The following is a 27,302-nucleotide window of genomic DNA, read 5'->3' on the forward strand; positions in this document are numbered from 1 at the left end:
TTAATCTATTTACCTATCAGCAATATAATTTGACCTGAGGAAAAGTATAAAATAAATGCTTTTTTTTTTTTTTTTTTTTACAAATGGTAATATTTAGCCTAGGATTGAATATGTACAAAAGAACATAGAAAAATTAAAATTGATGTTGAAGCATTTGTGTTGAAAACATTCTTGCTGAAAATAATATTAAAATAAAAAACTATTTGAAGCTGTAAGTGTACAGCCGCTCTGCGTGTTTGGACACATGTATTTGGTGGAAGTGATTGTAATTGAACGCGTCCTGGTCCTGTGGCAGCATGTGGCCAGGTTGCAGGGGGCGTGGAGGACGAGGGCGAGGCCCAGGCTGGCTGGATCGAGGGCGCCGCCATCCTGTTCTCGGTCATCATCGTGGTCCTGGTGACGGCCTTCAACGATTGGTCCAAAGAGAAGCAGTTCCGCGGGCTGCAGAGTCGCATCGAACAGGAGCAAAAGTTCACCGTCATCCGCAAAGGCCAGGTCATCCAGATTCCTGTGGCCGAGCTGGTGGTGGGAGACATCGCTCAGATCAAATATGGTATGAGACCACAGACACCAGACTTTTTGTTGCAGTTTACCTTTTTGTTTTTATAGAACATACATATGGGCAAGACATAGGCTACACATTTAAAACACACTAACCGAAAACCAACTAACGAGCTGTACAGCTACTACTCTAATGCCTAATTAAAGTTCTGTTTAGTAACTTATTGGTCGCGAGTGCTACACCAGACTGAAATATCAAACCTGTGACGTCACACGTTGCCTCACAAGTCTACAGGCTGTAAGATTCAAAAATGACTGGATGGTCATTTTCCATCTGTTTAATGTTCATTCTGATTGGTTCTACATTGATACACATTTTCATGAAAGATATCTTTCAAGTCTTGAGTTTTACAAAAGATTTCTTGGATCTTTTATACTGTCCTGACTCTGTTTTTGACAATAACAAAAACAGATTGGGCAGACTGAGTTCAAATTCCAGTTGTTGTACAATAAAGTCTGTTTTTAGCATTAGTGGGAGAGCTAAACAGTATGTACTCATTAGTGTGGTTGAGGTGTTTTAATGTATGTTTTGATGCTCAGCCTTCATCAGAATTAGAGAGCTCTGCGGCAAAGACCCGAAATGTGTTACACCGAAGCTGTTTAGAGCCGTAAATGAAATGCACCCTCTTACCTGTGGGCCTGCAGGAGACCTGCTGCCTGCTGACGGGATCCTGATCCAAGGCAACGACCTGAAGATTGACGAGAGCTCTCTGACTGGAGAGTCGGATCAGGTCCGAAAGTCTATGGAGAAGGACCCTATGCTGCTGTCCGGTGAGTGCCTGCTCACAGTCCACTGACATGGATCAGCACTTAGAATTCTTCTTTGAAACGATTCTGATGATATTCATAACCCTTAAACTACACATTCACTGGTTGTATTTGGATGATGTCTGGAAGGAAATTCCTCTGAAGCCGTATGTGGAATCAGATATCACAAGTAATCAGTGTGCATGATATCCATGTCAGACCGTAACTGCCGTCAGGATAAACTATCTATCAAATCAGTCAATCAATCAAGTGTAATTTATTTAACAATTTCCATACAGATTGCAACAGATTAACTGACAAGCTAACAATCAGACAGTACAAATATACGATACAAAAAAAGATATCAACACTACTTTCATTGCCAGTGTAGGATCAGTTAGGGCCACAGTGCACAAAATGTGTGGTTGGTTTTCCAGGTTTGAGGACTATCAAGAACTTGCTGGAGTTAGATTGAGATTTATTTTTCTTTTGCTTTATGTTGTTCTCCATAACATTGAAAGTTGTCCTTTTAATGGTCAATTAATTAAATAAAAACAATCCATTAATTAATAATCCAACTGTAGCAGAAATGGATTTATATGGACATTTCAATCTCTAATAGATACAACCGGTGGAGCTAAGTGAAGAGTGCAAAACTCAAAATGCATGAGAGGTGTGGACTCTCTGTGTTTGTAATGTATAAATGAATTAATGAAATCTTTATGTTGAACAATTTTTTAAAAAGTGTATACTGTGTATACTTTATTTATTTATACAAACAAAATATTTATACACACTGTATAAACCTTTTAAAAAACCGTTCAACATAAAGATTTCATGAATTTATTCACAAAGATCTCTCCAAAGTCTTAAAACACCTTTTCATGCATTTTGAGTTTTGCACTCTTCACTTAGCTTGACCTTTTGTATCTATTAGAGATTATACAAACAAACACAGACTAGACCTGGTCCAAAAGGAATAGGAAGAAACCTTAGCTCAAGTCCAGTAGACGTGTTCACAATCCAATAAGATAAACTAATCAGAAATGTAGCCCTTTATCATGTTTATGGACCTATCTTAGTGCTGAAATAGACATTGGAGGTAAATTAAATAAGCTTTACAAACTTTATTATCAATCAAGGAGTGGCTCCCTATTATTTGGCGTGTAATTTCTTTGGACACCAAGAGACAGAATCTGAATGCTGGTGCATGATGTCAAAAGCAGTACATTTGGGAACCCTGTGTTCTCTCTCTGAGCCTCAGAACCTGTAATTATTTCTCGTTTAGCCTCATTGAGCAGTAAAATGTGTTGTGACATCTGTGTACTAAAGTTTACATCAAAAGAGCAACCGTTGATCATATGTCATCAGGAGACTCCACCACTTGCCGTGTCTCCTGATAACACCACCAAGACACTGTAAGATGAAAAACTAGTGGCCCTAAGATTGATCTTTGGGAACTTCACAAGTTGATAAGATCAGCAAACTGTAACTCTAAAGTACAACGAAAATGGTAACAGGTGTTTTGAAAGTATTCAATGGTCCAGTTGAAGAAAAGATTAGATAGATAAAATTTATACAGAAATGTTAGTAATGCAGTGACAGTAAAAAAAACAAGTTCCAGTTGTGACTCCTAGCTATTTCGAATCTTTCCTCAGGTACCCATGTAATGGAGGGATCAGGCAGGATGGTGGTGTCAGCCGTCGGCCTCAACTCCCAAACCGGCATCATCTTTACTCTGCTGGGCGCTGGCGAGCACGACGAAGAGAAGAAGGTCAAGAAAAGTAAGACATGAGAAAAAGCCTGTCACACACACGACTCAGAAAAAAGTGTTGAAAAGCATACGGGGACTCTAAGTGTGTGAAGTGTTTGGAGGAAAGAAAGACAACTATCATCGTGTCAGCTTCTGAATATTTCTACTCTACTGTTTGAACAGTGCAGATTGGAAATATTTGCACGTTTTCATCAGCTGGTGTTGATTTGACGTTTCTCCTGTCGCACTAGCCGACTCTGTCAGCAGGTCGAGTTCATCCAGTCTGAGCCGATAACAGCAGAGCTGTTTGAAGGGTCTACCTATACTTTTTTTTTAACATTAGTGAGCTTCAATCTGATCACAAAAGCATCTTCAGTGAATAAATGAGACCACAGATGAGTGAACAACTACACACAACTAACATGATATTTATGGATCTGACCAAATGGATGCTCACAAATTTAATTGACTGTTCACCAAACCCCTCCCCTAACCAATGACAGTCATGGCTCAGCAATCGTTACAAGATACGTAGGCCTGTCAGAGTTAGTAGTAAAATAAATCCTCTACTTCCAAACATTAACTGCTAACACCAGCATGCCTGGTTGGCTAACTAGCTTACTGCCTGCTGTTGTAATCAACCTGAAAAGAAATATTTCCGATCATATCTTTTTCTCATTAATCTGTAGGCCTTTTGGAACACATGGGGATTAATAGCGCTTTCCCAGCTGGGACCTGTTAGCTAAGGCTAACTCAGTCTGTTTTGCGTCATTACGTCTTGCTGAGTTATCACAATGAATAAGTCTGTGACTATTAAATGTTTATCTAGGAGTCTTCTAGGGTTCTTATTTTTAAAGAATCAGTTGGAAACATTAAAAAGTCAACTGGAGACTGAGTGAAATGAGAGTACTCAAGTAATTCAGGGGAGTTAACGTTCGTTAGCTTGGTAGCTAGAGCTGATTAAATCTGCCAGTGATGGTGTTTTTTTTTATTTCAGTCACTGGATGAAAATGAGAGGCTTATTTTGTTTACTTCTGTCTGAAATCAAGGATATTGTTTAAAATGACTAATAATTCCAATACTCTGCCATTGTCATTGTAAACTGAAAAACAGCTAGATAGGAAGCTAGTTTTGTTCGTCGTGGTCTCATTTATTCATGGTAGTTTATGGCCACTATACTGAGCTGTTGATTCGACAGTGATAGAAGTTGGTTAAAAATGCGAAACGTACCTTTTTTGTTTACATACAGTGCTTTTTGAAGAGGAACCCTTCAAAAAGTCCAGATGGTCCTCGAACTATCACAGAGCAGTTTGATGTAAACCAACAGGCTTCTGCAGTCGGTCTATTGCTTTTGATTTGCTTGTGATCATGCTAACCCCCTTTTACTCATGTCTTTTCTTTTTTTTCTTTTTTTTTTGTCTGTTCATTTGTTTTATTGGCTAAAGATTTGAGTTTGTCAGGCATTCATTGTGAACTGGCGGAATGTACCAGCTCAGCGGAGAGAGACGCTCAGGTTTAAATTTACGTCCCCAGTCACGGGGAAAAAACTGAATTAGTAATGAATTCCTAATGAGGAGAACCACAAGACCGAGTTTTCAGATACACTACAATTAAACTGAAAATGAGCAGGAGCAAAGAGCATTTACAATGCATTAGCATCTCACACATGTCTGTACTTGTGCGCTTGTAAGGGCCCCGTATTGACATTATACTTTGCTACGCCCCTACCTGTAACCTTAATCTACAATCTAATTCTAACTATAATCATTAAACCAAACCTGAAAACCCTCAAAAGCCCCTTTGAAGATGTGAGGACTGAACCAAATGCTAAAGGTTTCTCACTTTTAACATTGTCCACACTAATCTGAAATTTAAATCAATCCTCTCAAAGATAGAAGTACAAGAATATACACACACACACACACACACACACACAAGCACTGGTGTGTGTGTGTGTGTGTCTTGAGTTCTGGTAACAACAGACACACAGCAGACTTCACTGTCACACATGGCAGCATTAATCCACTGAACACACACATACACACATAGACATTGCAACGCACACACCTTCATGCATTCATGTAAAAGTTGCACCCATTGGTTATCTTACAGCGCAAGAGCCTCGAGTATGTGCAAACACCGAGACACAAACACACACACACTTGCAGCAGTTAAGTCTTTGTCATCAATCATGAACCATGAGTTGAATAACAAAGGTGTGTGTCTGTGTGTGTGTGTGTGTGTGTGTGTGTCTGTGTGTCTGTGTGTTGATTTTGACCTTGCCAAACCCATTAAAAGAAAAAGAGAGCTCCGTATTAGGGCAACAGGAAGTTAATGTGAGGATGAAAATACACCTGACCTGTCACGTATCTGATAAATATATGCCAGCTGACAAGAATCAAAGAGTTCACCCAAAAACAATATAAATTATACTGGATAGTACTCACTTTCCTAGGCTCTCTATGGTCTCAGAAAACGTTTTCTATCAAATGCCATTAAGAAGAGCCGAGCAAAAATAGTTGTCTATGGATTCACAAAACCTTTGAATAATTCTGCACAGCTTCTTTACGGAACGTTTTTTGTATTGTAATTTGTATGGTTTTTGGGGTGAACTATTCCTTTAAGCTTTGTGCCACCCGGGTAACTCAGAAGAATGTTAACCCTTCAGACTCACTGTCTAACCAGCGGCTGTTGGGAACGTCATTATTGTTGCAGGTATTAGGTTATAAACCAAAGTATTGGACAAATTAAAATTGTCCAAGTTATTACAAGTCATCATCTGGGCACTACGCATGTCTGTTCAAAATCTCATGGTCTAAACCAAAGTAGTGGACACACATTTCCATCCCTAGAGCCATAGCAATAGTGGGGCGAGATCCAGGTTTTTCAGAAAACATGTTCAATCACGACAAACCTGATTTTAGAAATATGTAAGTATGCCAAAATGGTTTGATTGATCCATTACATTCAAGAAAATGTTAGATGAAATTTAGTTGTCATTGCACAAATTCAGCACTAGTACAAGGGAATGCAGATTTGCATGTAACCATAAGGTAGTAAACAGTCATAAGTGCATTAAAAAGAGCAATGAAAATGAATGATAGACAATGATGAATGTAGCTACTGTATATGTACAACATGAACAGAACCAATATAGCACATACACAATAGGCTAGCATGTATATAACTGATGTACTTGTACAAAGAGCATTGTAGTAAACCAAACCAATAATGTATATATTGTTTATACATTTGGTTGTATAACTATACGTTTTTATTTATTTAGATTACTGCGATATTGATACATTAATTAGCTCCGCTGTCAAACACTGTTGGTTCTCCGCAGCAGGAAGTGGCGCGTCTCTCTCCTCTGATAGGTCCATTCCTGCTTAAAACACACACACAACACACACACACCTGTGGGTTTCTATCAGTTTGAACTTTTGTGTTCTCCCTCAGTTTGGTTTGATTTGATCTTATTTTTCTTTTGAGCCATCTTATCAGCATTCCGCCCTCTCTCTCTGTCCGAACAGGTAAAAAACAAGGACCCCCCGAAAATCGCAACAAAGGTAACCCCTCCATTCATCCATCTGTCCCTCTCTGTCCCTCCATCATCCCTGTTACTCACCCCCTCCTCACCCTCCACCCAGCGGCAGGAGGGGAGTGTCAAGTGGTCCTCTCTCTTCTCTCTCTCTCTCTCTCTCTCTCTCTCTCTCTCTCTCTCTCTCTCTCTCTTCTCTCTCTCTCTCTCTTCTCTCCTCTCTCATCTCTCTCTCTATCTCTCTCTCTCTCTTCTCTCTGCTGTATAAAGTGGGAAGCTCTCTCGCCTTGCTTACCTGTAAAAGGGTGCACTCCAACCTCTTAAGTCTTTGTAGCCATCACAGCGTCCACAGTTGCTCAATTTTCTTTTTTGGTGTTATAAGAAATTCTCCCCAAAATAAAGTGATGTGCTGCAAAATCTCAAATGTTTTCTTGCGCTCTGAGAGTTGAGCCACAAATATAACTCCACCATTGAGGGTCACTTTCACCTACTAGTCTTACCTCTAAGGGGTCCTTAATGGGTGTCACTGTTAAGCGCTCCCTCGGTGTCCCTCCATATTGAACTTTAAGGGATTTGATGGCTGTGTATTTGTGTTGATGACGTCATCGCTCCAACCTTCCTTCAATGTCCTGTGTGATCAAGCACATGTCCAACTTCCTCTGCAAGCTGTCTCCACACACACACACACACACACACACACACACACACACACACACACACAGCTCCCCTTCTCTCGACCTCCCATGGTTTAAGCATCTGCTGTGGACAGAATGCTTCTTGATGCGCGCACACACACACACACACACACACACACACACACACGCATACACACTCCCTTTGCTCTTGGACACTCATCACACTTTTGCACACAGAAATAATTCGCAGAGCTAAGGTCATGGATGACCTCCACTAAAAAACACGAAAAACAAAATCTGCAGTAACACCTTCAGTCAGATGGATAACTTTGTAGCTCACAATACTACACTAGGTATTCATAGCCTTTCCTTAAAAAAATACCACACTGTAAAATATTCCACTGCAAGTAAAAGTCTAACCTTTCTTAAGAAAATACTCATTGTGTAGTAAATGTTCCCTGGCAGTGTTTTACTAATGGAAATGATGCTTCTGCATTAATATTATGAATGCGTATGTTGCGTTTTACTGCTGTGGATGTTTAATGTTGTGCTAATTTTAAGCGTATATAATGTTTGGTAGTTTAATCTACAGCAATGCATCATATTCTGTAAAATCATCATATGTTTGTAGCGTTGCTGTCCTGTGAGAACCACGTACATAATGTCTAAAACTCAACTTAATGGTGTCCGTGATGATGCAAGAAGTAGACGTAGGATCATTTTCACACACATAAAGGAACACTTCATCCTTCAGATCATCACAGACATTCAACATTAACACTTCCTAAGATACATATGGACAGGAAGGGGTTGAAAAACTGTCATCTGAAAAGTAACTATAATTTTTTTAGAGACATATAGTGGAGTAAAAAGTTCAATATTTGCCTCTGAGATGTAGTGGAGTAGAAGTATTAAGTGAAAATAATAAAAAAGTGAAATACTTGAGTAAAGTAAAAGTATCTCAAATAGTAACTTAAGTACAGTACTTGAGTAAAAGTACTCTGTAGCTCTTTTGAGCTCATTAGCCTCTTTTCACTCCTAGTTTTGGTTCCACAGCACATATCCTGTATACTTTTAGTTTAACACTCTCATCAACCACGTTTTCACCAGCAGCTGTTGGTCACATGACACCAATGGGATGATGATGCTTCTTTGTGTGTGCTGGATGGAGAAGTAGGTAGCTGTTTGTATCTTATATTTATATAATATGTCAAGATTGTGTATAGGTTATCTTATGGTGGAGCTCTTCTGCATCCTAGTGGCCAAAAAATGAGTGCGGCTTTAAATTAGACTTTCCCAGTTGGTTCTTATTCCTATAAAACACTCCTACTTTCCTGTTTCCTTCGATCACTGTAAAGCTACTATCAATTCCTGCAGGTTTTTCACTATAAAAGCCTACTAGGAAAACGGGAGTATTTGGGCCGCAACTACGGATTATTTTGACGATTCATCTGCTCATCACACTTCTCAAAAGCCCTATTTGACATCTCTGTTCAACAATTTAAAACCCAAAGATAGTCCGTTTCCTCTCACGTACAACAAAAGCAACAAATCTTAACAAATGAGAAGCTGGAACTAGGAGATGCTTGGCTAGAATAGGACTTAAACACTTAATCAGTCATCAAAATATTTTTAGATTTATTGATGTTGTTTAAGCTCTAGGGGAAATTATGCATTTGGAGCTGCTGGAAAGCTTTTAAAGTGAAACATCTCTTCAGGAAGTAACTCAACAGCGATAGGAAAGGGGGGGGGGGGGGGGGGGGGGGGGGGGGGGACTTGTCCTTTGAGCTGCTGGAAGGCTTTTAATGTGAAACATCTGCGCGGAGGTGTTGAGTTCTGCCGACGGCAATAAGCCCTCATTGTTTTTGAGAATTAGTGGAGGATTTCAAATGTTTCCCCATCACACATTTCCACACATTTCTTATATTCGGATGGATGTGACTTTCTATTGACACCGTTGAGAAAATCCAACTGATCCAAACGTGCCGTGATGTTGTTTTTTTGGCTGAGGCGAGGCTGTCGGTGTGTGTGGGAGTTGCACCCTTGCAGTATTAGTGGGCTGTGGGCTGTCGTCTGTTCCGTTTGTGTATCCTCAGTTTCTTTTCGCCTTTTTTGATTCCTCCCATTTCTCTTACTGTTGCCTCCTTGCAGGGTGTTGCTCAGGACTCCATGTTGTCTTGTAATCACTGTTTGACTCTCTCCCTCTTCTCCGTTGTTTTTTTTCTGTCTTGCTGAAGTCTCCTGCAGCCTCCACAGCTCTGCAGCCTCCTCTACCTCCTCCTGTCTATCTCTGTCGTGGTTCTGCATCGCTGTCGTTTTTGTTTTTTTTTCTCCGTTTTTTCTGGGGTTATCCTTTTTGAGTTTGTCTTCTGTTTGTTGACTTGCTTTCTTTCTTTGACTGTCAGATAACCCCTCCCCTCTGCCCGCCGTGCGCTCTCCCATGGTTCAGTGCTGCGCCTGTTTACAGTTCTGTGGTTGGTCAGTGGGTCTCAGTCCTGTTCATGTGACGCTGTGTCAGTTAGTTCTATGTTGTGGCTTGTCTTCAGAGTGGACCATGTGCATAAAGCTCCACAGCTTCCTGGTTTGACACCGACTCATCTCAACAGTGTCTAAATGTCATGTTGAGCTCATGCTGCCGTGAAATGACTTCCCTTTTAGCAACATTCTGTGTGGGAACTTCTGATGAAACTCAGAATGAGGCAGTGACAAAGACAGTGAGGGAGTTTTGGGGGATAAAAGTGTCAAATAAACTCAAAAACATAATACACATTAACGATATAATGCTTTAGCATCCCTAAATCTTTAAGAAACCTACAGAACACGAATAGTGAAAAAAGTGAGCTTGGAGGAATCATAGCTCACTGCTTTTCTTGTACGTGTACAACCTGAACCACCTGTTCCCTAGGAGGTGTGCATTTGTGAGATTTGGTCATCGCTGTTCCCAAATTGCTTTATAAGGCGACCTGCTCTTCCTCAAGTTTCCTTTACCAAAAAGAGTAAAAGGAACTTTACACTGCTGAGCTTCAAGGTCTCCTCAGTCAGAAAACGGCAAACCGCATTACTTCACAAGTTCTTCTACAATCCATTGAAAATCAAAAGTCGCTAGAGTGAGTGGCACCTTACAACTGGGACGTACTAGGACTTACTGTAAATGTCGAGTCAGTTCACAGTGCATTAGCTTTATTACATTAGTCTCATTACCAACTATGGCACACGCTCAGTGGGCACCTAGTTAGCTCTAATGCAATCTAATACAACTCCTCTGCAATAAAGTATACTGTATATATTCTGCCTGTCATAAAGGTGTTAATTAAATCATGTTTTAGCATTGAAGTATTTAGTTAGTGGTGGTGTAATGGATTGCAATACATAAGGAGGTGTTTCTAATATTCTGCTACCCTAATGTATGTAAATGAGCACAACAAAATTAAAAAATACATTGAACACAACGCCTTACCACATTGATAGAAGAATAAAAGCATATTCACTTACCCAGGAAACACATCTACACATAAAATATATCATGCTAATACCATAAAACCTCATCCTCAGAGCATTCCCTCGGTAAGCCTCATAGCGTTCCCACCTTCACACTCACAATAAGCTTCTTCCACATCTCTCTGTCTGTACATGCATCATACAACAGGCTTATATCATTTGATGCATTTAATCACTTTAGAACAACCTGTTTCTGTCTATAGATGTGTCAATTTGTGGACACGTGAGTCATATGACAGGATAACTCCTTTAATTCAACAAGTTCTCTTGTCCCTGTTTGTAGTAGTTCTTGCATGCGGTCCCATCAGTCAGTTAGTTATAATACATTTCAATTTCTTTTTACTGCTAAAAATGCACAAAAGAGGCACAAAAGAGGACTACATAGGTTAACCAAACAGTCCAGATTCCTATTATTTGCTTTTGGCTGCTTCTAGTGACAGTTTCTCCTGCAAAAAACTGTAAAAAAAAAAAAATATATATATATATATATATGCATAGAAAATGTTATAAATACCTTATCTTAACAGTCAATGACTCGATAGGCTTTGCCAATAAAAACAGGACAATAGGAAGAGAATCTCCAATCTCCAGCTAACCTGGGCAGAGGGTCTTCTCGTCATTTAGAACTTCGTAGCGGTCATCCAGGAATCTAAACCTGCTTTATGTCCATGATCTGTTGTTCTTGTTGGTTCCAGAAGTGATGTTGACGTTGCTACCCGCGGTGACTCTCCACCAGGGTTTAATATTGGACAGTAGAGGTAGCTGACGGATCGGAACATTTCCAGGATCGGATGTTAATAAACCATCTCAGTCCCAGTCAGTGTTGTCAGCTCAGTCAACGGCACATCACAACTCAGCGTGTCAGATCAGAGCATACATCACCAGCTCACATTTCTTTGCTATGGAAATATGACAAACCGCAGTGGATGGAGGGAGTGTAGCCCAATTCGGTGTAAGCTCTGCAGCAGAGATCAAACACATCAAAGAGCTCCACGTTACAGTACTACAGCCCAAACAGCATCCCAGCTGATGAAGTGAATTGCAAATACACTGTTTGTTTATGCAAATGAGGAGCAAAGCCGCCGAGCAGGACGGGAAACCAGACACCATACCAGACTTTATAACTTAGCCGCGTGTGTGTGTGTGTGTGTGTGTCCCTGGTTAAATCCTCCGTTGTATCTGCTGTTCTCTGTTCTGTCTGCTGCTCTTCATTATGGTCTGCTGCTCTCAACTCGTCTCTCTGAAAGCTACCTGGACCTTTTTTTTTTTTTTTTTTTTTCCATGAGTGTCCTGTGATCATAAATTGATGAGACGCTACTCTTAGCATTCAGCCAAAAGGGTCACCATGTTATTAAAGATGTTAAAGTTGATTAAAGAGCACAGGTCTTTTTATTCTGATCGCTGAGAAATACTCGTCCAGTCGTTTTCAGCTTTCCCTTCTGACTGATCTGTAACGTTTTCTCTGCTTCTCTACCCTTCAACCCCTCAAACCACTCCTGATCCCCGCTCCCTCCTCCCTTTTTTGTTGTGCAATTTATTATTATTCATTGATTTAATTCATTCACCTTTTGTTAACCCGTCCTGCCTTCCTTCCCTCCCTCATCCTCTGCTCCCAATCCTGACCACGTTGAAAACTTTCCTCTCTTCCATCTCCATTCTGAAAAATACAACCGTCTATCTTTCATCACTCTGTCCCATATCCTCTCTCTCTCCCTCCTCATCGTCCTCTATCTTCACCTCTGCTTCATCACAAACCCTTTTCCTGACCTCTCCTAAACCCTCCTCCTCATCCCCTTTTACTCTACCCCTACTCCCCCTCTCCTTTTACCTCCCAACCTCCAATTGCCACCCCCCACCAAAACCCAGATGGCATCGCCCTGGAGATCCAGCCGCTGAGAGAGTGAGGAGGCCACCGAGTCGGAGGAAAAGGAGAGGCTAAACCGTGAAGAAGGTTAATGTGACCAAGAAGGAGAAGTCGTTGCTGCAGGGCAAACTTACCAACTGCTGTACAGATCGGAAGGCTGGTGAGACACACACACACACACACACACACACACACACACACACACACACACACACACACACACACACACACACACACACACACACACCACACACACACACACACACACACACACACACACACACACCACACACACACACACACACACACACACACACACACACACACACACACACACACACACACACACACACACACACACAACACACACACACACACACACCACACACACACACACACACACACACACACACACACACACACACACACACACACACACACACACACACACACACACACACACACACACACACACACACACACACCACCACCACACACAGAGATGTTTTAGCAGGTTGTTTAGTGCCTTAGCATGCTTAAAGTGGCTAAATGTAACTTTCAGTTTGGGTTGATTCTAGCGGCCCCTTTGGACAAAAGCGGTAGTGTTTTTTTTACCACATACTTGCTGAAAGTTGCTTATATCCATATTAAGTGAATTGTTAATTTGCACCAAACACAAAGTAAAGATTAGCCCAATCTGCGTTCGGGTTTGTCTTAAATCTACTTTCTCTAAACCCTGAGCTGACTCCAGGATTGACTGGTGATTTTTAATAGCTTAGTTTAATACCAAGAAGATGCGATGGGTAAATCAAACAGCTTTGGAGTTGTTGAAAGGTGGATTTTTTTTAAAGCTCTGCTAGCAGTTCCCCCCTGCTTCCAGTGTTTTTGAACACGTCCTGGGCCTGTCTCTGTATCCATCTTCTTATCTGACTCTGGAGAAGACGAAGAACAAGTGGATTTCCAGAAAGGTCAGACTGTTCCTTTAATAGCACGCAAAGTGCTCAGGCAGTGAAGGGACTGGGAGGAAAAGGGTCAGAATGCACTCACTTTTATTGGATGGAGGTTTTTTTTTCAGGAACATGATTCATCCCGGAATTGAAGGTATTTTCTGTGGCATTTCAATTGACCTTAATACACAGAGGGGCTTTTAGGACGGGCTGGAGGGCTTCAGTTATAAACCACCCGAATAGAATGTGGACCAAAACACTTTGACAGGAAGTGAGTGACAGGAGAGGTGAAGCAGAAGAACACAAACAGTGGATTTCTTTCCTTCACCTGGTCTCACCTGTTTCTAAGTTTACACTCAGGCATTGTCTGACATGCAAATATGTATTAGTCAAACATTACAGGCAAATGCATTTTTTTTTAAATTGTATTGCTATTTGCAGACCCTTCCTTTTGTTTTGCATCTAAACAAAAATCAATCTCACCGCCGTGCTCAAACATAAACCAATAATAATTTTTTTGGCTATGGTTTAACCAGAATCACCACCTGTGATGTCGGTGTGTTTTACAAGCCTGATATATTCAAATGTTACGTTCAGCAAACAATCAAGTAATTAAAGACTGAACGTATTCACAAACATGAAGTCTGCAACTTTTTTCAATCTTTATTTATTGTTGCTTATTTTGCCTTTATTTGACAATTGATAGTACAGACGGACAGAGAACATAGAGAGAGAGAGAGAGAGAGAGAGAGAGAGAGCGTAAAGGGGATGACATGCAGCAAAGGGTTAATCCATACCAGTTGTGATTGCATGGCATGTGTCCGTAAACTTTTGTAATACCCAAAACAACCAAAGCACATTTTACTGGCTTTGTGTTTATGGGAGTTATTGGACAGCGGATTGTCCCTAAAAGCACAGTTAGGTGTTTTGGAAGCGTTGCAAACCAATTTTGGGATATATAGTTTTTATTTCACACTGTGGAAACCAGTGGCCTTGAAATATAAAACCGACTCGTCATGGTTGGAAGGCGTGCCTGTGTCTAACCTCTGCTCGTTCGAACCAGGTCTGATCATGTCGGCTCTGACGGTCATCATCCTCATCCTCTATTTTGTGATCGACACCTTCGCGGTCCAGGGTCGGACCTGGGTGGCCGAGTGCACCCCCATCTACATCCAGTACTTTGTCAAGTTCTTCATCATCGGCGTGACCGTGCTGGTGGTGGCCGTTCCCGAGGGGCTGCCGCTCGCTGTCACCATCTCTCTAGCCTACTCCGTCAAGGTAAGCAGGATTATGGGACATGTAAGATGATCACAGTTTGAGCTCCTCACAGAATCCTTTTTGTTTAGGATTTCATAACAACACTTATTTAATTCACTTTAACCCTCATGTTGTCCTCGGGTCAAATTGACCTGTTTTCCTATATCAATGTTCTTTTTAACTACCCAATTGTAATTACCCAAAATAACATGATTGATTCCACACAACGCTCTTTGGCAAGTACAAATCTCTACTTCCATTAATTTTGGGGCGTCTTATTCATTTATTATAGCATTTAGGGGGAAAAATTGAAGTGGTTTTTAAATAGTATTGAGTAAAAGTTGACATATTCCAGGATGTGATTATCCATCAACATCCATTCCTTCAATTTTTGTCTAAACAATTCCTAATTTCTGCTTTTGTAACTCAAACATTAGGTATAATTTCCTATAAATGAGGTTTATTGACCGTAAATTCCCAAAATAACTGTAAAACTAAAGTTAATGAGTCAGTGTTACGTAGTGTTGAAAACGTCAAAGTGACAAAAGTGTTGAAAAAAGGGACGAAATGGGAAAAAAAGTTAAAAACATTGATAAAAAGCGTCAACAAAAGTGTTGCTTTTTAATTTTGAAGGGAAGACAACGCAAGGGTTAAGGCCAAGTCATGTAGTTTTCAAAACTGCTTAAACACAGGCCGCAGCTTTTAACCTTGTCCTGTTTTTTTTAGAAAATGATGAAGGACAACAACCTGGTGCGTCACCTGGACGCCTGTGAGACCATGGGCAACGCCACGGCCATCTGCTCGGACAAGACGGGCACGCTGACCATGAACCGCATGACGGTGGTGCAGGCGTACGTCGGCGACACGCACTACAGGAAGGTTCCCGAACCAGAAGCCATTAAAGCAGAGACTCTGGAAGTCATGGTCAACAGCATTGCTATCAACTCGGCGTACACCACCAAGATCCTGGTGAGAGCTTCACTGTCACAGCTGCATCCAACCACAACACTTGAACCTAGACCTGATCTAGACGTTATCTTTAAACCCAGTCTAAAAACGCCCTTAAAATGGTAAGGACTGGTCTTATTTGTTTTTTGTTTTTCCAAAAAGGTCTACTAGTATAAAAGCCAGTCCTCACTCACAGGACACTATTATTTCCCCGGAGAATTAATTTATTCTGGTCCTTAACCCAGGGGTCTCAAATGACCTGCCCTGGGGCCAGATACAGCCCACAAGACTATTACATAAGGCTTTGGATTTTTTGCTAAATTTCTTTATTTTGTACTTAAGCTGCACTTAACTTTGCAACTTGTCAACATAAACATGTTAGCTACAATCAACAGAGCTGGGATTTCCTACATCAAAATGTCCTTTTTTCTATAGAAAACAGAAGATGTTGACTAGACAATTTGAAGAGAGCTTGACTAGTTGCTAAATACAGGTTTAGTAAACAGTTAAAATATGTAAAATAGCTATAGCTGATATAATCTGCTGCCAGCAACAGTTCTTCATCAGGAAGAGCAACGTCATGAAAAGGAACCCAAAGAGCCCCAAACTGTCAAACTGCAGGTTAACTTCTGACTTAATATGTGTGCTTGTGTGGGTGAACCAACATTCCTTAAAATCAAACAACAACTCTACATGCCGAAGTAGTCTTGGTGCTCCTTGTGGCCCGTGATGACACAAAACCAATTTAAAACTCTCAGGGCCCTATCTTGCACCCAGGCGCAAAGCTTCAAACTAGCAAAAGTGGATCTGGACACGCCCTACACACACCTGCGCCATGCGCTTAGATCATTAAAATAAGGCCCCTTAATATCAAATCCCATCCAAACCCTTTGTCTCTCCTCAGTCTCCGGAAAAAGAAGGTGGCCTTCCCCGCCACGTGGGCAACAAGACCGAGTGTGCTCTGCTGGGCCTGGTGCTGGAGCTGAAGAGGGACTACCAGCCAATCAGAGATGAGGTCCCCGAAGAGAAACTCTACAAGGTTTACACCTTCAACTCCTCCCGCAAGTCTATGAGCACGGTGCTGAAGAACCCTGATGGAGGTTTCCGCATGTACAGCAAAGGAGCATCGGAGATAGTCCTGAGAAAGTAAGAAAAGAGATCAAATAACCTGAGGATGGGGGAGTGGATGGATGGTTCAGTGGCTGGATGGATGGACAGACAAGTGGGTGATTGGGGGGGTGGATGGATGAAAGGATGTCATTTGTTACCCTATCTAATGATCTCCTCTCTCTCTCTCTCTCTCTCTTCTCTCTCTCTCTCTCTCTCTCTCTCTCCCTCTCTCTCTCCCTCTCCCTCCTTCCCCAGATGCTCCTATATCTTGGACACCCAGGGTCAGCCTCGCATCTTCAAGCCGAAGGACCGTGACGAGATGGTGCGTAAGGTGATTGAGCCGATGGCGTGCGATGGCCTGAGGACCATCTGTGTGGCCTACAGGGACTTTCCCGCCGATGCAGGGGAGCCAAACTGGGACAACGAGAATGACATCTTGAATGACCTCACCTGCATCGTGGTGGTCGGTATCGAGGACCCCGTCAGACCTGAGGTACTGTCCAATTTAAACTCCTAAACACCTAATGCTAGGTTATGTTCAGGTCGTTCAACTGTTCAAACTCTAGACTGTATAAGATATGGATGTAGTCTCCTGGACGTCACTGATCCTAGAGCCAAGTTAAAGCTCAAAGAGGGGCGGATCCCGGTGGCTCTGTCCGCCATCTTGGCAGTACCTGCCGTCGGCAAATCCAAAAATGGGAAAAAGAGGTTAAGTGGATGGAGCAAACTACGGCTCAATGAAGCCTTCTGTCTAGCTCGCCTCCTGTGACCACCTGTCACTCAGCTAAAGTGATAATCATAACTGATTTGTCATTGGTACCACACATTGATACAGTACTTGAGTCTCTTCAGTGTTAGGGTGCCCTTTTACCAAAACCCAGTAGCCTACTAAATACCGTACTGGTCCTTATCTAAGATGGGGTTTTACCTAGTAAAAATGGGGGGGTCTTATAATTGAGGTCTAGACTCAGCTGTTAAAGTAACAGAACGTAATAGACGTCACCTGTTTCAACAGCCAATAGAGAAGTCAGCTATACACTATAGAAATGAAATGATCCTTAATCCATTTTATTTTAATGTTACAAACAGCTGGTCGATAAAGCAGAGGGGAGAGACATAGCGACTGACTGAAGAGAGGGAGCGCCCAGCGGCGTCAGAACAAAGCCGTGACTCAGAAATAAAATGGGTTTTTGCCAATACCTCACTAGAAATGTAACTAGCAAGCATCTAAATATCACTAACGTTATCCACATTCATACATGATAAATGATGACTCAGCTGAAGGCCTTGGAAATATTTACCGTTAATCTAAAGGTGCGATGTGATGCATTTTTTGGGGCACAACAAGGTATTGGGGGGGGGGGGGGTTAGTGCACGGAAGGGAGGGAGAGGGGACAGGATGAGGAGGAGGGAGGGGTGAGCTAGCCTCGTTTTGTTTCTTCAAGAAGAAGTGTCGTCACCCAACATCTCTTAGAGCACCTTTTTAAATATGGCAAAAGCCCAAAAATTATAAAAACTACAAAAAAATGACACTTTCATCTAAAAAGATATAGAAAATATTTTTTATTGAAAAGATTTATGAAAATCAACAGCTTACCTTGTTTTATTTAGTGTGTTTTTATTACCGGTATTTCAAATTGTATAAAAGGCGGACTGCTGTTTTTAACAAAACAATATTCAGTATTTTTCCTCTCTCTCTCTCTCTCTGTGTGTGTGTGTGTGTGTGTGTGTGTGTGTGTGTGTGTGTGTGTGTGTGTGTGTGTGTGTGTGTGTGTGTGTGTGTGTGTGTGTGTGTGTGTGTGTGTGTGTGTGTGTGTGTGTGTGTGTGTGTGTGTGTGTGTGTGTGTGTGTTGGTTTGGTGTGTGTGGTGTGTGTGTGTGTGTGTGTGTGTGTGTGTGTGTGTGTGTGTGTGTGTGTGTGTTCTAACATATCATAACTTTTGGTGCCACTAGTTCCTTTCTGTATATGTTTTCCTGAATATTTTAGTTTCCTTAAATAAATAGACTACTAGTAAAGCAATGTGTGTGTTTATCGAGCATGACAATTTCTGCTAACTTGTGTCTTATAAACACCGTATGATGGTGTATTTGCATTGCGACGTTCCCTCCGGTTGTCTAACTGTTGTACTGTGCATTGGGTGTTGTGTTTACAGAAGCTTGAAAGTTTGAGTTTGGAGAAGTTATCTTGCTATGTTTTCAGTAAGACAAACATTTTGTCATCATGGAAAACAGGTTTGGTCTTGTCTTTTAAGCAAAGTAATGCAAACTAATGCCTGTCCACTGTGTATTGGCATTTTTATTGGTTCTTTGTTGCATCATTTTACACATAGCGGGGGCACATTCATGTCTGTGCGTGCATGTGTACAGCACCCTCCCACCCCTGAAAAACAGGGCTGTCCCAACAGTGTAATTCAAAGGATTTTTAAGGTCGGAACTAATAATCAGTGTTTGTAGTCTGCAGCCGTTTTCGCTGGTACAAAATGAGTTTGGCTTAGTTTGAAATGTCCTGCCTTCTTTGTTCCTGAAAGAACAGAGAACATGGGGCTCAGGAGTGTAACTGAACTCATCCGACAGGCTGCTCATAATTATATTAAAGTGTTTGTGCTAGAACAAACACGTGGGGGTGTAAACATTCAATAATCCATGACCGAGCTGAGATAAATGAGTTTTTTTTTTCCTTCAAGCAGAAGCACTAAGGTGAGTCGTGGTCAGGTGTCTAGATGCTCTGATGTGTTAAATGAAGCCTGTAATGATGCTCAGAAAGCATCAGTGTCGCTGCCTGCTGCTTTAATATCAGAGCAAGAAGATCTCAGATGGGTTAGAGATAAGTGGAGAGCAGTCGGAGTCAGTCCACAGCACAACATCTGATCTGATGGACACAAAACTCTACATTTTTCCACTTTAAGGCATAAAAATCATATTCTAAGTCAAAAAGAAATACATGTCACCGCTACATGCATGTTTCTAAGAAAACCTGTGACCTGACAGTGTGTAGTCTGCACAAACAAACTGTAACTGTAGAAGGGATTACTTCCACTATCAGACCACTTGCAATTAATGGTCATGGATCATTATCATTATTGGCATTATCATGTCAGGATACACCACTGTTCAATTTTCAGCGATGGCACACGGCAACTGTAAAGCAGCCCGGATCAGCCTGGACTACTTGTGTGTCCCACGTGTGTCCCACATATGTCAAATGACTCGCCCTGAAGCCCTACCCTCCTTAGTTACTGTTGCCACGCCAGGCAGCTTTCCACTCTAGCGCAGCCCATATTTAAAATCAGTTTACAGTGATATTAGTTGCAGATTCAAACAGTCGGTCGTCTTTTTTTTTGCCATTAGTCGCCTAATTAACTTTTGCTCTGTGATTTACTAAGTCTCCAGCTGACTTGTTTAAAAAAAATAAAAAAATGTAGTTTGCTTATGATATAATACCTTTTGGCTGTGGAACAGTGATTTAATAAAAAAAAAAAACTCTGACTGAACTCAACCATGTTTCCAGTAGGATAGGGTTCCCAATTCATTTTAGGCACCGTCCGAATTGCCTCTAAAGTATCTCGTATCGAAAAATGCCTCGTCACTTATACCCAATTTCAATACCTCAATAGTAAATCTCATCAGCAACAGTGAGCCAATCAGCATGCAGCGTGCTTCTACCAAGATCTAATAATGTTTGTGTTTGGCTGTCTAACGTGACACATCCCAAAGATGGGCATGAAAACTCTACATTAGTCACAGAGACGGGGCTCACGTAGTAGGAGCTGACAATACATTAAAAGATTTGGGCCGTAATGTGTAATTTTAAATTTAATTAATTTTAAGTTTTGTTTTATGAAATTGATATCGAAAAAAAGTATAGTTTAAGAACCGGTATCAAAGTTATGGTGGTGGTATCAGAACTTTATGAACAATAGTACCAGCCCTAGTTTCCAGACCTCATCACTTTCTGGAAAATGTTGCTCATAAAGACAGCCCAACCCCCCCACTTGTTCTTCCCTCGGGTCAAGGGTCCCTGTGCGTGGATCAAAGATTTGACGTGTGCTTGTTTGAGGTCTCAGCTAGGATGTGAAGAACAGCAACGGTACAGTGTAGAACCTGCTGCTGTTGCAGGATGAGGCTGGTCCCACATCGTGGCATCTAAAGATGTTGTTCTGGAGTCTTTTAACTAAAAGACTCACCATCAGACAGTCTCACTTGGTTTAAAGATGAGCTTCAGATCAGAAAGAGCAGCTCGCGAGTTTCTCTGACCTGTGTTCATCTTCCAGGCTTCATGGCGTTTCTTTCTGTCTCACACCCTTCCAGGTACCTGAGGCTATTACCAAGTGCCAGCGTGCAGGCATCACTGTGCGTATGGTTACCGGAGACAACATCAACACCGCCCGCGCCATCGCCACCAAGTGTGGCATCCTGCTGCCCGGCGAGGACTTCCTGTGTATGGAGGGCAAAGAGTTCAACCAGCAGATCAGAAACGACCAGGGAGAGGTGAGACCACTGCAGAAATGGGTTACGGAATCTGACCCCAACCAGCAATGATGTTTAAATTTTTACCTAAAGTATGAAGTTTTGTCTAGAAGATGAGTAACTAAGCCTTGAATTTCTTGTTACTTATCAGTCAGGGTATACACAACACGATACATCTGTAATAAGCTAATATCGGCTGATTTCTGATGTTTTTAATGAAATGATGAAATTCAGAACCTCTAACCGACGTAATTCCCCCATGTTGGTTAATATGTTGTTTTTTTTTAATCCTGCCCTACTTCAATTGTTGAGCATACGTTACATTACAAACCTTGTCAGTGAATTATCAAGGCAAAAAAAAAAAAAAAAAGAGAAATAAATATCATTCATTAATTGTAATCTAGAATTGAGATTTTGATTTGAGGTCATATTGTCCAGTCCTATGGTAGATGGTTGTCGAGTCTTTAAATGAAGCCTAGACTACTTTTCCTCGACTGTTTAATGAATTATTGTTTTCTGTCTAAAAGTAAAACATTTCTCCAAAAGTGGACTGTTATCTTTAAATTAGTCTACATTATATCGACGACGTACCACTTCCGGAATTGCTCCGGCGCTGGAGGAAATTCCACCGGATGCATGTTTTTTCACCTGTTTCCTACCACTTTCTTTGTGTTGGTGGAAGCTCCCGTGGATTCCTGTGGACTTTGGTTACCTGGTCCTCAGATCTCTGCAGGGTAAATCCAGACAGCTAGCTAGACTATCTGTCCAATCAGAGTTTTCTGTTGCACGACTAAAACAACTCTTGAACTTACACATGTTCCACCAAAACAAGTTCCTTCCTGAGACTATTTTTGCAGCGGCTCCATGCGGAGCTTAGCACCGCCCATAACGATTGTGATTGGTCGAAAGTCATGCCGATAGACCAGAGCAGGTTTTTGTCCCATCCCGGAATGCTGTGTGGACTAGCCAGACCCCCCCCCTCCGCAGCGTTGTGAAGGACGGTCTGGCAAAGCGAGACTATCTTTACATGGATGAAGGTTTTATGCTTTCATTACTCAGGCAGGGTGTAATTTCACAGTATTTGGTACATAGTGTTGTTGCATTAAAATAATTTGGTAAATGTATTATTCATTATTATTTATTGGTATCATTTATTCTTTTTCTAAATTCCAAGGTGGAACAAGAGCGTCTGGACAAAGTTTGGCCCAAACTGCGCGTTCTGGCTCGTTCCTCGCCAACAGACAAACACACTCTGGTCAAAGGTGGGTTCAGTATTTGACCATGTACTGTATATTGTTTAAGATGTTTTACTCTGCTTACATGTTTATTTGTCTTTGTATACCCGGGTTAGGGTTAGATAGGTGTAGTTTCTAAGCCAAGTCTCTTATTGGTTGAATTGTAATTGTAGCAATTGTGACATGTTTATTAAATAAATATGTTTTGTATTCTCTAATGTTCATTCAGTCACTCCGGGTTGCCAGGTTTGTATGACAAAACCAGCCCAATGGCCAATAAAACCAAACCAAAATATTCCCCTCTCAAAACATATTACACTAAACCTTATTCTGCTCTTAAAGTTCAATAGCATTACTATAATTGCCAAATGTATTGTATTATCTGCTCAATAACACCACGAATGTGGAGTGTAATTAGTGTGCCAGCATTAGCAGTTTGCCCTTAAAGTTCCACCTAGGTCCTTTATTAATCAGATATAGTATATTATCATAAAAAAATAAATTGCTGTGCACATGTAGACCAATTCACTGATGCACAGACTAACCTGTTGTGTTGTAAACTGTGTACTAGTCCTTTTGGTGCTTTTGTGAGAGGGGCGGGTGATGGGCTGGTGGCACGTCGTGTGCGGACAAAATATTCAACCCCCACCACACTTTAAAAGTAATTATTCCTCAAGAAGCCTCTGGCAAGCCTGCACTACACTGACATGGAGGATTTTTTGCTGTTGGTCAGGTATCATCGACAGCACGGTGGGTGAAACCCGACAGGTGGTGGCGGTGACGGGAGACGGCACCAACGACGGCCCCGCCCTCAAGAAAGCCGACGTCGGCTTTGCCATGGTAACCTCTTCCTTATATTTTCATCTCTTTTTTTTTTTTTTTTTCCCACAGCTCTTCACTGCTTTACTCATTTGCTGATTTGAGTTAATTAATGCAGATATATACATAAAACTCTTAAGTTTAATGTCATGGATTTTCCTGTGAAATGGAAACTATATCAATAAATATTGAGCTTGGATGCTCAGCAGCACAGCGGGGTGCCACTCTGCTGTCACATTACTCCGCTTATTCTCCGAGGACCAACACACACACACACACACACACACACACACACACACACACACACACACACACACACACACACACACACACACACACACACACACACACACACACACACACACACACACACACACAGGGAAAACAAAGGGACTGATTGTCTTTTATATTTCTGATTTATGTATGTCTAATATACAGACAATAATATCACTCCTACATCCTGGTCTCATGATACATTACATGTTATAAATTATATATAAATAAATAAAGCTAACAAACCGTGGTCCCAGATCTCAGTCCTTGCATATGCTTTAATGTATGAAAACTAACAATTTTACAAGCCATGCTGCTGTGTTTTAGACATTTGGATGTATTTCAGAAATCTACTAGTTTTCTATTCAATTGCTGCACGATAAGATTTTTATTCTCCTCATACAAATTGTTCATAATGCACTCACCTGCCAAATAATGCCCAACATACAGTAGTGTTAAAAATAGGAATATGACATGTCTCTTTAGGACATGTAGTGACTGCAATTAACCCCGCAAATAAAGGGTGTGAGGGCTCTGCGGAGCTAGCAGCCGCCCTGAGAAATGCTGTTGAAATAGTGACAACTAAGAGATCAGACACTGGTTGAAACCTGAAGCAGTTTTGCTCACTGAATGTGTTGTTTCGCCCAGCTGACATCAGAAGACAACGAGTTACACAATTGCACAAATGATCAGCTGATTTTGTAGCCCATACGGCTAAATTGAACGTCAGCTGCCTCCCCTGTGTGTTGTTGTGACCTTTGTTTACTGGGGAAAGCGTCTCTTGCAGGCCGCTGAGCAGCTGCTAACTGTTCCTCAACACACTACAGAGGCAGTCTGGGGATTGGAACCAGTCACCTTTCCGTCCTAATGTGTCCCATTTGGAACATTTTCAGTTTACACCCAAGGGTCCCAGTTTCATTATCACCTGTTCAGCGGGAAAACAGAGAGCCAATCACCTCTGTCTCTCAGGGAGGGTCCTGACTCTGCATAGAGACACTCGGCAACTTACATTACAGCTTTTTAAAGGCCCAGTAATTTCCTTAAACAGCCGGTCTCTGTATTGTTTTCCCTCAAACATCATTTTATTAAGCAATTCTAGTTCACATACATTCAGAGCTCTTTTTTAGATTAGATTATTGTCATTACACAGGTACAGGTACAAGGCAACAAAATGCAGTTTAGGTCTAACCAGAAGTGGAATAGCAGTAAGTGCAGGATATACAATAGTTCCATAAGTGCAGGACATGGATATGTACTAAAAACAGAATTGTACAGATGGATACAGTCCTATGAATATAATATATAGATAACAAGCATTGTGAGCAAGATTTACAGCTGGATACATACAGGTGGATATTACTATAAGTAGAAATTTTACAGATATGTACAATGAACATAATATACTAATGGTTTACAGAGTTTACAGGTGAATGTGTACTATGAATATATACACAGACGGCTATTATTATGGACAATTTTTATATATATATATAATAAGTTAGGCTAAAATGAGCAGTATAACAATGATTTAAGGTAGTACAAATAAAGTTTGGGCAGAAGCTATCTGAATTAAAATTACATTTTTTAAAAAGTCACTGTCATTTTTAACAAATTATTGGGGGAGCGAGGATTGGTGGCAGCAGGACGGTGTATGTAGGCTTGAATCAAAAATAAACGTGCGTGTGCGTGTGTGTGTGTTTTCGTGGTAATGAAGGAACACTGATGGGTTTTCAATAGTTTTTGGAAAACAATGGAGCTCTATGAGGAAAACCAGAGGATAAACCAGGATCTGATCGTCCCCCTCTGCTTCTTCTCATCAGGGAATTGCCGGCACGGACGTGGCGAAGGAAGCGTCGGACATCATCCTGACTGACGACAACTTCACCAGCATTGTCAAGGCCGTGATGTGGGGAAGGAACGTCTATGACAGCATCTCCAAGTTCCTGCAGTTCCAGCTGACCGTCAACGTGGTGGCCGTGATCGTGGCGTTCACCGGCGCCTGCATCACACAGGTAGGCGGCTGGCTGCACCCTGAGGATCACTGCTCATGGTGTCATCGCAGTACCATCTGCTGTAGCTTTTAACCCTCGTTAACCTGGATTCTGATGTTTTAAAGTGTTTGTCTCCCTGTGATGAATTTTGGTTGGAGTGATTTTTACACTTGTTATTTATGTATTTGACATCAACCCTGTTCAGCACTTTGTTGTTGTTTTTAAATGTGATATAGAAATAAAACTTGACATAAGAATCTGCTGGTAAAGCTGACGTTATCCTAACTGTTCAGCCTTTATTACAGCTGCTATCTTTGGTGTTTTTATGGAAGTCCCAGGCTGCCAATATCATCATGAACTCATTCAATCAAACTACAATTTTATTTTCCATTTGTGTGCACATTGAATCCAATTTTTTTGTTTAATGTTTGTGTAATTTTCGTAAATACACTTTATTTTCACATAATTTTCCAGAACAAACTCTGATTGGTGTAATCCAGCCCTGGGCATTACATCCTGTCCCGAGAAAAAGGACATTTCCACTTGATTTTTCATTAAAACTAAATCATGACCGAAATATAATTTGAAAATTCCGAAAAGTTTACATTTTAAAGTTTGGGTTTCACGTCATCTACCAATTTAAAAACGTCCATGTCACATATTTCATTATCATAATGTCGGTGTTTAGCCTTGGAGTATACTGAAAATAATTTGTCTGTGGATTTTTGTCATTACATTTTTCATCTTGTATGGAATTATTTTTTTAACATGGCATTATTTAAAGTTTCATATACTGTATTATATGCGCCACATAAATCTAAACATGAAATTTCATTTTAGCCTTAGCACCTCTGGTATTAGTGGTATGACTCTGTGGATGGAAACGTTGATCGGCCCATTACTCCAGTAGGCCTACTATTTGATGGATTGTCCTGATATTTAGTTCCATGAATTAATGTCCCGCTCACGTTGAAATTTAATAGCGTTGGTGATCCCCTGCCTTTCCATCAATAGGTCAAAAAACTTTTCTTTATGACTAATTACCTGCAAAACTAATGACATTAAGTAAGTTAGGCTTAGCGCTACTTTGTGTTTACAACTAATTAGGCCGACGATGGATGGATGGATGTTAGCATTTAGCTCAAAGCACTGCTGTGCTTATGTCCAGACTCAAAGAGCCGCTAGCACATCTGTAGACTCTCTGGGCCAGATGTACTACCGCTTGGAAAAAAGCATGGCGAGGTATGTCCAAACAGGCCGCACCGATGTAAAAGCGCAGACTGCCTGTCGTAGGAGCTGAAAATGGCAAATTGCGCTTTTCCGTGTCACGCATTTGCATTCATGGGAGGGTGAGGGGGAAAGTGGGAATTTCCCATAAAGAGATAGGAGGGAAGCGTAAAGTGCGCTTAATTATGTATTCAGCGCACCTCTATTTCGCAGAGAAAATTCTCCACCTCTTAAAAGCAGGTGTAAACCTGGAAGCGGGTTTCCTCGCATATGCATCCTGGTGAAATGGCAGCAGTGATCTGAGTAGGAGGAAGACAGGCCAAGGAAAAGATCCCACCTTTTCAGTTCAATCATTAAGCGTTAATGATTAAGCAGCCATGCAATATTACAGTTACTGGGAAAAATCAAAGACGACATTGTATCGCCGACT

The 27,302-nt window shown here is 41.2% G+C and overlaps 1 protein-coding gene and 1 long non-coding RNA gene across 2 annotated transcripts in view; one reads left to right on the top strand and one right to left on the bottom strand.

Annotated features, from left to right (window-relative positions):
* LOC116688592 (plasma membrane calcium-transporting ATPase 1-like) overlaps nucleotides 1-27,302 on the top strand; it is a 158,283-nt gene that overhangs the window by 111,499 nt on the left and 19,482 nt on the right. The window contains 15 exon segments of the mRNA XM_032514734.1: nucleotides 296-553; nucleotides 1,207-1,332; nucleotides 2,967-3,092; nucleotides 6,595-6,630; nucleotides 12,602-12,633; nucleotides 12,635-12,675; nucleotides 12,677-12,759; nucleotides 14,610-14,824; nucleotides 15,530-15,772; nucleotides 16,656-16,897; nucleotides 17,117-17,354; nucleotides 21,169-21,348; nucleotides 22,502-22,589; nucleotides 23,296-23,402; nucleotides 25,475-25,666. Coding sequence (XP_032370625.1) covers nucleotides 296-553; nucleotides 1,207-1,332; nucleotides 2,967-3,092; nucleotides 6,595-6,630; nucleotides 12,602-12,633; nucleotides 12,635-12,675; nucleotides 12,677-12,759; nucleotides 14,610-14,824; nucleotides 15,530-15,772; nucleotides 16,656-16,897; nucleotides 17,117-17,354; nucleotides 21,169-21,348; nucleotides 22,502-22,589; nucleotides 23,296-23,402; nucleotides 25,475-25,666 — 2,207 coding nt within the window.
* LOC116688594 (uncharacterized) overlaps nucleotides 22,223-27,302 on the bottom strand; it is a 12,169-nt gene continuing 7,089 nt past the window's right edge. The window contains exon 4 of the long non-coding RNA XR_004331810.1: nucleotides 22,223-22,344. This is a non-coding gene — a long non-coding RNA (uncharacterized LOC116688594). The remainder of the gene's footprint in view (nucleotides 22,345-27,302) is intronic.

The sequence above is a fragment of the Etheostoma spectabile genome, chromosome 4, assembly GCF_008692095.1.
Source record: "Etheostoma spectabile isolate EspeVRDwgs_2016 chromosome 4, UIUC_Espe_1.0, whole genome shotgun sequence".
Classification (NCBI taxonomy): domain Eukaryota; kingdom Metazoa; phylum Chordata; class Actinopteri; order Perciformes; family Percidae; genus Etheostoma; species Etheostoma spectabile.